We start from the raw sequence: 11502 nt of genomic DNA on the forward strand, positions 1-11502 counted from the left end.
CCTTAATAACTTTCGGTAGTTAGAGAATTACCACATCAGTAAATAACATGGTGGTACTGGTATTGGTTGTCGTCTTGCTTTGTTATCAATCAGAACTAGAACCTTGACGTATCAGACTGTGTGTCATGCATATATGCATACTCTTAAAACGAAGATCTCAAAGATTTTGCAAATTTCAATTGTCAATCTTTCATTTGAATATGTCATTATTTCTGTGAATGAAGGTCATATTACCGTACAAACATCATGAAACAAACTTGAAATGGTGTATTTTATGATTGTTAAAATTTGAAATCGATAATCAAAACAATGTTTTGAAAAAAGAAAATCATCAGTATACTTAGCACTTTTGTTAAGTGTACATGACATATCTCTCATTAAAAAACTCTATTAAACCGAGTCTGCAACTGTCAGCTTTTTGCTTTGTTTTTATTGCTCTCGGGAAATCACCATTTTCCAGATTTCGATACATATAAGCTACATTATGAAGTAGCGAATCGGCTCATATAGATCTTAATCTGGCTGTACTTCTCCATATCTCTTAAGTAACATATTTTTATGAGTTGAATTATAAATTTATGATATTTATTTTACTTTCATTCACAATGACGCTTAATTTAAAATCCTTGTCCAATTAATAACTTGCAAGGTAATGAAATCTGCGTTGTGTTACTTCATAAAGCCATTGCCGTTAATCCCTAAGTGGCCAGTAGGAAATCCCGTATAAATTTTGATGTCACATAGTGACTTAGTAACTCGTGCACACCAATCATTTTACTTGTGTGCACCTCTTAGTAACTCGTGCACACGACTAAGTGATTTGTATGCAGAACTTAGTAACTCGTGCTTAACGACTTAATAATTTGTGCGCACGACACCGTATCGTTTGCGAACCTTGTTTACTATATCATGCTCACTCCTATGTAACTCGTGTGTAATATAGTATCTCGTGCGCACGACTTAATAATATCTCTTTATAATATATATCTGTATAGTAGTATGTCGTCCAAACCTAGGGAGATAGCCATGGGATCATCATTCAGTTAAGACACTTGTAATTCAAAGGGAGAGCAATCTGTATACTTTACGGAGATTCTTACGAGAGGCAGTTTTATCAAGGCCTTGGCTCACCAAAGAATGTTTTGATAGACAGCGGAAACAACTAAATAGGATTCTGCCAAGATCATACAGAAATCGTTTTATAAGGTTTCCGGCTATTAGATTCCCCTTATATTATGCCCGAGTAAGTAACTAATGCGCAGGATCAAGTAACTAGTGTGAACGACATCGTAACTGGTGTGCACGATTTAATAATTTCGTGCACACGAATAAATTACTTGTGCCTAAGACATAGTATCTCCTGCGCTCGAGATAAATAAAAAACACTTATATCGCCTCTGTGACACCGTATGTTAAGTTATAGCGTACGCTATAATGTTGTCTAAATTGATATATATCTAATTATTACCGGTTTTATCATTGTAGTATAACGGCAGCCATTGTCACTTTAATGTCTTTATCAGATTGTCTCGTTAAATGTGAGCAAACTTATCATTTATTTAATGCGAGAGTCACTCAGTAACATTCCTTATGACAAAACAAAGTAATGATTTAGATAATTTAGATAAAATGTTATAACAAAATTATATATTTACTTTTTCTTTTTGAAAGAAGGGCCGGGAAGAGTGTTGCTTTACTTATAAAAAATACCATTACATAGTATACATTAAATAGTATTTACAAATAACATGTTATTCATTAATTTCAATGTTATATGTTTGAGATTATTGAAATTCAAGTAAACTCGATGAACTTATTAAAAATTTTAACGAAGGATCAGGGTAAGGTAAATCGAATTCAGAGATAGTAACAAAGTTATGGATACTATAGAACAACAACATTCAACAATGTTAACACATGCGTTTGTTTTTGCAAAAGTATAACAAGTTAAATATAAGAAATGTTTTAACGGTTAACAATTGTAATTATATGTAGACATCACATTTTCAGACATGTGAACCTATTCTCTGTTATTGTACCGACTATGCATAATAGAATTTTGACCACGTGATGAGTTGGCATTATAAGCAATAAATACAAATGCAATATGAATATTTTTTATATTATAAAAATCTAAAAACACAAACATTCACTCTAAAGAGCGTTACAGCTCACAATTTCCGGTAAGCTGGAATTCATCGAGTCTAAACCTTTTGTTTAAAAAGGGTTGTCATGAAATATTGACGATACTGAAATAAAAATGAAAGAACGTATGTACGAATATAAAATCATTTATTTTGATAAAGGACACATACAATGTATTTTCTTTATATACGTACATTTATAGCGAAGGCTGCGAACTTCATGAATATGAGTTAATTTGCCATCAATAATATGTTTTATACAATGAATATCTGTTTCTGACAATAAATAGAGGATATTGAATGTAAATTCAACAGATGATGAACAAGATCAACAATGAAAGGCGGTTTTGGACGCATCCCCGAACACATCCAAGCAACACAGTTCCAATACTGAATTCAATAAAAGAATTGAATAAAATTATAATTCTATTTTACTTAAATGGGGTCAAAACATATTGTAATGAAGCTACACGAATATAATATTCTTTTTACATCATACCGAAAATAACAACTGTTAACAATAAAAACGTGCAATTTTCATTGACACGTTTTTAGTATTACACTATCACTTAGCGCGCCTTTACGCTATATTTGTATAGCGCAAATGACATCTCATCAAACTATGGACGACCGTGCAATACCGTTAATGCGGAGATAAACAGCACAGTCATCTTATATAATGATAATTAAGATATTATGCTATCCTATCATTTATTTAATAATATTTCCTACAGAACGAAATTTTTCTATGTTGCCGACACAAACATATCAAGCTATTGTTTTGAAGTTTGTTAAACGTTCCCTGATCCTAAGTACTAGAGAACCTTAATCAAATGTTATCGTATGGGCCTCTTTACAAATAAGTCGGCAGATTTCCCTTTTATAAAACACAACAGTTTTACTAACGTTTTGAGATTCAGAGTGTGTTTTAAAACATTTCGTAGTAACTTATTTGAAATGACTTTCATACCGTTAGTTGCGTTTTTAACTATCTTTGGTATGTATAGCTCTCATGTCTTGGAGGCTAAAGAACCTGTTTGTTCTAAATTTGCATATTAAGAACAGCTTTTAGAGAAAATGATAAGAACTGAAATTAAGGTAGAAACAATGGTGAATAAAATTAAGAAAACTGAGGAGAAGGTTATCAGTACATTAGGCGACATTAAACAAACAGTTGCTGATTTTACGGACATGTTTGCAGATATGAAGGGTAACATAACGGACGAAATGTTACTGAAAAGTGACGAGATAAAAAGGAGAGAAGGTAAAATATAACCATCAGATCTACATGGTTAGAAAATGATTCATGTATACTGAAATATTACTGATGTAATGCGAAAGATGACTTATATCTTTAGCATTATTATATCTGATTGTTGTTTAATCTGAAGCAATATAACTTCATAGTTCCCATAGCTTTATGAAAACTGAAATGATAAAATCGGTAATACGACAAATGCATGGAACATTTATAACCTAAAGAATCATAAGCTTTAACGAAATAAGCCATTTCATACACCGATTAAATTCTGACATATTACTTAAATTTTCTATGTTTGTTTACGGTAGAATATGGCATTACTTTTATTGCCACATAATGATAATCTATTTTCAGTTTGCTCAATCAGTCTCGTTTTAAAACGCATCGTGAAAATATTTTATCAACGAAACTAAATAATAAATAAATAAAGGGAAGTGAAAAGGAAAAGCGTGTTTAAAAATAACAACAGTGAAAATGGTAAATTTTCACATGTAAATTTTCATAAAAATGATTGATAATGAACAGACTCGTGCTAAATAATTTGCAACTCGAGTATGAATATTAATTAAAATTCCTAAAAATACTTTAGTTAATTGTTACCCTTCTGCCCCATTCTGCCGTGTGATTATCTCTAGCTCTTTCTAGTTGTTGCATCAAAGAACACTGCTATATTTCTAGATTTGAGATATTTCTGCATAATTCTGTTCTATACAAAACAAGAATTGCAGTAAATATTTATGTTAAGATTACTATACCTAACAAATCATGTTTCCATGAAGAAAAAACGCTAACTCATCACATTGGTTTTCTTATTAGTGAACATATTCCCTGACTTTTTAATACATTAATCTTATATTGAATTACGTCAGGAAATGGCTAACACTTCAGCCAATAGAAATTCGAAAAAAAAATCAATTGAAATTTGATTATAGATAATTATAATATATATTAGAATGCAGGTTGTTTTGCTTCAGAAGTAACACTTATTTATGTATCTAAAAGTATGTAAAAATATATTTCGAATCAAGTTTCGTATTATCAGCAACACTTTCTGCATACAGTTCATATGTACAGAAAATAACACATATAATACTTATTGAACTTTGATTACCGTTAGTAATTGTACTTTGATATTATTTTTACAGGATCCTTCAAGAACTTATTTGATGAGACAAGAACCAACCTCACGAGTGACATGGAAACTAAAAGAGAAGAACTTACTCAACTTCAAGGTATTTTTCCCATTTCTCTTACACGTGATGATAATTTTCCAAAACTGTGTTTCATAAGATTTTATTTGATTATCTCATATTCAATTGGTTGTTTTAAAGTGCATTTACCTGCTATAATAATACATTAATAATCAGTTTGAAATATTAAGAACTTGTTCAACTAGCCTGTTGTTGTAACTATACACTGATCCTAAACTTATTTATTTACATGTATATATATACTGATTTTGAATACATGTCATCATCGTTATTAATTTTAAAGACATGTTTCTATTATCGCTCTTAAATATCATGTTTTACACAGATATCCCAAACGCTTATACATTTGTATCACAAATTGAATTCCAAATTAAAATCAGGAAGTCTGACTATTTTTTATGTTTAACCATTTTTAATTATCAGATATACAAACAAATATTAAATCATAACGAAACAATTGTAAAACACATGTACTTACTTATTTTTTTCTGTACTCAGAAAAACTTGAAAGACCTGCGATCGCTTTCCATGCACATCACGTTGTAGATTTGCTTCTTAATACTGCAGATGAGATTATTATATTTACGAAAAGTGTGATTAACGAGGGAACAGGCTACGACACTTCTACTGGAATTTTTACAGCACCCGTTGGAGGACTGTACCAGTTTTCTGTGCATACATGTACTTTATATAAGAAATATGCCTTTATTGGTCTGGTGTTGGAAGATAACGTTATTGCATCAGATTCAAGCTATGATGAGGATTATTACACGTGTAGTAGTTTTGGAGCAATAGTCAGAGTAAGATCAGGAGAAAAAGTTTGGGTCAAATCGACATCGTCAAGTTCCAGCCGCCAGCTAGTACAAGACGAACATAGGATGAACAGATTTAGTGGAATACTTATCAATAACTGACGGAATAAATCATTCAACTTTGGTTAATGGCATTATATATCTGATATTTTTACAAATATTCATACAATGATAATCGCTTGCGACGTATAATTTGATTAACAGTTAATAAAAAGTCTTTTGCTATGTTTAACAGTAAACATAAACAACTAAATTGTCGCATATTTTCAAATAAATATGGCATGTAAACATTGGTTCATTTGTATGTTTTTTGCAATACTATTATTTTTTACAATACTATCTGATGAATATCATGCGCTATTATATGATGGATACCCAAGTGTATCAATATTTTTAACTTAATCCTTACTTTGAAACACTGTTCACAAGCAAATGTTTCTTATTGTATATTATAACTGAATATTTGATATTCCATGTTGTAATTAACTTTGGGAGGAAACAATGCGATGTATGTGTGTCTGAATGTTGTTGCAATGACAAATTAGTCTTCATAAAATCATTAAAGGAAATTGTACAGCAAAACAAAATTATAATGAAGTAATGAAGACCATGTACTTTTTTTGAAAGTATAGTATGGAAAATCATATTCTTTTGTTCGTGTTAAAATATTTATCACATACCCTGGGCGCTTTTGCAACTCAATGAAAATGGTTTTTCACGGCTGTTCATAAATTTTGACGTGAGTTCGTTTGCGTTATACAGAGCATGATAGAACAAAACATAAATTTTATTACTTGGTTTAGGAATAACAAACTCATCACCATATTACATATACATAGACAAACACATCACATAATACATAAATGACACATGACATTGTTATATCGGTTACATGTCCCTGGGGACCGAGAATACAGAAAGCAACAAAGTGTACGTTTATTCACTACGAGCGACTATTGTACACTACTTGGTATTTAAGAGGCTGATACAGAGTGGCTATGCAACACGATACATATACCTACATCATCATATATTATATGGATACTACAGACATGAACATATCATGATATATAACTAAAATATTTTGGTTTATGAAATGTGCGAATGTTTAATGAGACAGGAAATTACTAGAAAGCATTCAAATACATATCGTATAACGCTAAAGAATTTGTCTATCTTTACCTAACGTAATGTAATTTAGCTACAATACATTTTTCATATTTAAGAAATTCGGAAATGCCTATCAATACAATCCACAAAAAGAAATCCGAGGTTTTGATGAAAAATGTAATTGCTACAAATGAAGGGGAATAACTTGAGTAACTTTACATAACACATGTTTTAGCATTTACAAAATATACTTCCCTTTAATATTGTATGATAAATACAATAATTGACTTCATTTCTGCATGATTAATGGAATACGTTAGAAGGCTTAGTTAACATATTATTATTTCACTGTACTTTATACAGACATATCGTAAAGAAAGGCTATATATAAGCTTTATACCTCAAGAATATCCTCAAGAATATCAATGAAGGAATTTTCTTTTTTCTGTGTGTTATAAATAGAATATTATAGTCGTAAAGCTGCATTTACAAATCTTTTGAACGCTTTAAATTAATGATACTATCCTCAACAGAGGCTCGCTCAAAGTTTAAAAATTGGTATTGAACGTACACTCTCTCAATATCCTCTATATCATTTCGTATTAATACATTAATGATAAAATAATTTTCGTATTCGCTACAAATTTGTGTTTATAAGTCGATAAGTAAGTAAATATTTTATTTTAGTGACATGTGCATATCTGTTACAATACATATCTACAAGAACAAAAAAAAAACATAACACCCCGTCCAATGGGCCTATTCGCCACCAAAATCATATAATAATATCGTCATTACATACATATTATGGATTGTTTTTAAATGCCATTTGCGTCAATTTGTATATCACTGACAAACTTAAGAAGAGGGATTAGTAAATTAGATTTATGATTCTTGATTCTTGATTATAGTTTAAGGAGTATGTTTCGCATTATTTCCTGTGGTTATATTATCGCATTTGAATAAAACTGTCCCCGAATCATTAATATCAACATCTTTAAGAAGCGAAATAGAAAAAAGAAAGAAAGAATAGGGTCTTCATTTTTAAGATTCTAGTTGTTCATGTAAAATGATTCCGCTAATTATTTCACAACTTTCATGTGTAATACTACACTTAGCTTATAATTTAATTTAAATTGAATGAAGGATGAGTATTATTTCTGTCTAATATTACAAAGGAATACACGTATTTTGATATGCTTGAGTAAATATGATAACAGTATCTAAACTCTCACAGTAATTGTAAATAGTGCATATGGCAATTTACAGTCAAGACATGAATAAATCTAAATTACATTACAGTCTTATCATATCGTATAACATTTAGTTTGTCTTTCATAAGTGAATAGTATTTGGTTCAAATGCTGAACATAAAAGAACGTCTGTGGAGATACGCAATTACAACAAATTGAGCAATATTCTAGGAAATTCACAAATTAAATGTTTTAATTTGCAATCGTCTCGAGGTTAACAAAGTCTTGTGATAGAACTATGCTCCAAAATATGTATGAGCCGCGTCACGACAAAACCAACATAATGCGTTTGCGACCAGTCTGATCAGGATCCATGCTGCTCGCTTACAAACCCTATAACAAGTACAGAAACTGATAGCGAACAGCATGGATCCTGATCAGACTGCGCGGATTATGCTGGTTTTGTCATGACGCGGCTCATATGTTCTATATGGCGCACTATAAGAGGAAATGTTTTTCGTCTTTTTCGTTGTTTGAGGGGCAAAATCTATCCTCTTGTCAACCATTTTTCCTAAATACCGATCAATTTTATATTCTAAGTACCAATATACCGCTTCTAAACTGGCTAAACAATAAACGTTCATATTTTGTAACATTCAGATTTATGTATTTTTCATATTCATTGTTTGATTGAAAGGGTCGATAAGTTCTCAATTTTGCAACAGTTTTGATTTCACTTGACTATTTCTCTGAGTAGAAGTAAGTAATTCTATCACGTGCCGTCCATAGTGTAAACGTTGATCGAAAATCAAATACTTCTCATAAGGACGTTTTCGGGAGTTTTCATATAGACATATAGGCAAAATGAAAACTGTTCAATAGAATTTCTTTAAACTTGGCATGTTGTTAGAATATAATAACAGAAACATTTCAAGCGAAAAAAATTTTTTTGAGTTATCTGCCCCTGAATCAGAATGTTCTACTTATTTGAGGTCATTTCAAGGGCAGATAACTTATACATACTTAAATGAAATCTTGTTTTTACTTCTGGATTATATTTTTCTTTTTATTGTTGAGGATAATACATAATTACATACAATTCCTTATATTGTTTCCGTTATTTTTTTACAATAAAATAAAGGTACTTTAAACATGTTAAATTCTTAAAAAATCCGCCATTTTTTAATCCAAAATGCACATGTTAAAAGAAGAAGTGGAAAAAAAACTACCCACTCTAAATTCGTTCTTGAAAATTTGCATATCAACTAAAACGAAGGTAAGCGTCACGAAAATAAAAACAAAAAATCGCATTGTTTCCCTTCATTGTAAATTATCTGCCCTTGAATTTAACGAAAAAGTCCAATTCAAGGGCAGATAACTCGAGAATGAGAACGGTGACCCATTTGTTCCGTTTAAAATGATTCTGTAATCATATTCTAACAATATGTCAAGTTTAAAGAAATTCTATTCTAACTTGCTTCAATAAATTCAAGCAGATAAGATAAGTGTATTATTACACAATATATGCACAGGATCGAAAATAAATGCTTACCGTCTTATGACGTCATATATGACGTCAACAACCAAATGACACCACGTAAATTACTTCATCGCTTTAGGCCGTTATTCCATTAATACGTGATCAGTGGTCCGCGTCCGTCATCCGCGTCCGCTACCGATTCGCTAATCAAAGAATACGTTGAATCTATTCCTTTTGTCCGTTTACCATCCGCTTCCGCGACGGCATCCGCGACGTTTCGCAGGATGAGCGATTTTTGACGGACGCGGACAGTCACTGATATGTCTCATCCCTACAAGAAATTAAATACTTTATCGATTTCGAAAGAAAATGCAAAAGAACTCACCAAAATAGTGTGGGAGAACCTATAAGTTTATGATGCAGCAATGACAGATTAAAAAAAGCAACATTTGGTCTTTGGTTGCTAAAGAGATTTTTTTTTGGAAACCTAACTGGTATTCAATGTTTTTTTACCTTACTGTGTATTCTTTGATGTTACAACTGTGTTTGGTATTAGAATGAAATTATATCATATTCTACAAATAATTATCCTCTGTTCCCTATACTTCCATAAAAATATATAGAAAATAACGTACCTATGGAATAATACCCACGGACATGCCCGGACACGGATCACTGACGCGGGTCACGGATCACGTACAAATGGAATAGCGGCCTAATATAGTTTCATATTTTTTTATAATTTCTCTTACCTTTCTATCTATTTAAGTTGCTAATTTCTGTAGAACAGCACGGATGAACACTAACATATACATGGTTGATCGTTCAAATTTGTTTAATTAAACACTCGCCTGTTGGCCTTTGTAATTATATTCCTGTGCATTTAACTCGAACTGTGCATTATTCTACAACTATGCACTCAAAATTGATATCTCTTTCCGAAACATCACCGATACATAATAAAATCATTGGCAGGTAGCCTGAGGGAAATTCTATATCATGGAATATTTTAAGTATCCCGAGATAGAGGAATCAGCTCATAGAAACGCTGCACTTCTGTTGCTTTATGGCAATTTGAACATATATAGTGATTTAGTATTTTGTTTTGAAGTCGAAATACTACTTAATGTACATTTTGCTACTTTTGTGACAACTAAGTTCTCATTCAGCTCTCATTCCTTCTTGGTCACAAGCATCTAACAATTTCTAAAATCATTATTCGAACCCCATCAAATTCATGTGTGTCGTTTCTAAAGGGGTAAACATTTATTCGTTTCAAAAGCATAATGTGTCTTTAAGTAATTAGCCAATGTATATGCAAAAGAAAACAGCTTACATGTGTTAAGAAATAGAAAAAAAGGATTTGACTTATATTGTAATGCAAATTTGTCGGCGGCATATATACGTTTGACCTTTCTATTATTGTACAGAATGTACAAATCTTTAATCTGTTAAAAATAATTACGTTGTTACCCATTCGCACATCACAATGTGAAATTAACGCACGGAATTCTGTGAACTGGTTACAGGTCTTTGAACAATTTACGCTTGAATTTTGTACAATGATTAAATAATTGAAACTTAAGCCAAACAGAATTATCATTCAAGCATAGCAAATTTCTTAACAAAGCGTTTAAGATAAAGACAAAGCTTGAAGGTCTAGGCCCAATAATCATGACGAACTAATCAAATAACAATTAGGTTAGATATCATTTACCATTTCAGACATACAGGCTTTCATTAAAAAGGTCCGGGCGGAAGGGTTTGCAATTTGCAAAATGGTTTTTAAAGTTAGTATAACGATTTGTCACTTGTAATCATCCCTTGGGATCCGTTTAAACTTTTATACAAACAATAAACCAGTTATATTTTTAGTAAAAAAGGATAAAGGTGTAAATAAATGATTGTATAAATGGCCATGATCAAATAAACAAAAACACTGAGTGCCTGAAAACAAGCAAAATAACAACATACGCCAATAAGAAGCTATAAACAGTAAACTAAGTCTGCATATTATATATAAATACAGAGGTGTTTTTATAGAGGACAAAAATGTCTCGTTTTATGATGTCATACACGGATGAATTGTCTTCAAAAGATATCAATATAGATTATTTGAAGCATTTTCAATAAATTGTAGCAATTTAGTTATGTTATTTATCATTTGCTCTAACGGTTTGCTAGTTACAAAGACTGTAAAGAAGCTAGCAGTAATTCTTCAAAAATGTATTGTACAGTTTGAAATGAACGAAAAACTTAGTTTAAAACAATACAGAACTGTTTTTCTCACA

At 31.2% G+C, this 11502-nt stretch overlaps 1 protein-coding gene across 2 annotated transcripts in view; it reads left to right on the top strand.

Moving 5' to 3' along the window:
• Positions 1 to 3097: 3097 nt before the first annotated feature.
• LOC132752092 (complement C1q tumor necrosis factor-related protein 5-like) overlaps positions 3098 to 11502 on the top strand; it is a 30361-nt gene continuing 21956 nt past the window's right edge. The window contains exons 1-3 of one of the 2 annotated variants that reach the window (XM_060742369.1): positions 3098 to 3408; positions 4551 to 4637; positions 5115 to 5546. In XM_060742369.1, coding sequence (XP_060598352.1) covers positions 3222 to 3408; positions 4551 to 4637; positions 5115 to 5530 — 690 coding nt within the window. In that variant the 5' untranslated portion in view covers positions 3098 to 3221 and the 3' untranslated portion in view covers positions 5531 to 5546. Of the gene's footprint in view, positions 3409 to 4550; positions 4638 to 5114; positions 5547 to 11502 lie in introns of those variants that run through there. The other variant, XM_060742368.1, reaches the window with a different exon arrangement.

This window comes from Ruditapes philippinarum, unplaced genomic scaffold, assembly GCF_026571515.1.
Source record: "Ruditapes philippinarum isolate M1 unplaced genomic scaffold, ASM2657151v2 ctg5256_1_1_1_1, whole genome shotgun sequence".
NCBI classification, from domain to species: domain Eukaryota; kingdom Metazoa; phylum Mollusca; class Bivalvia; order Venerida; family Veneridae; genus Ruditapes; species Ruditapes philippinarum.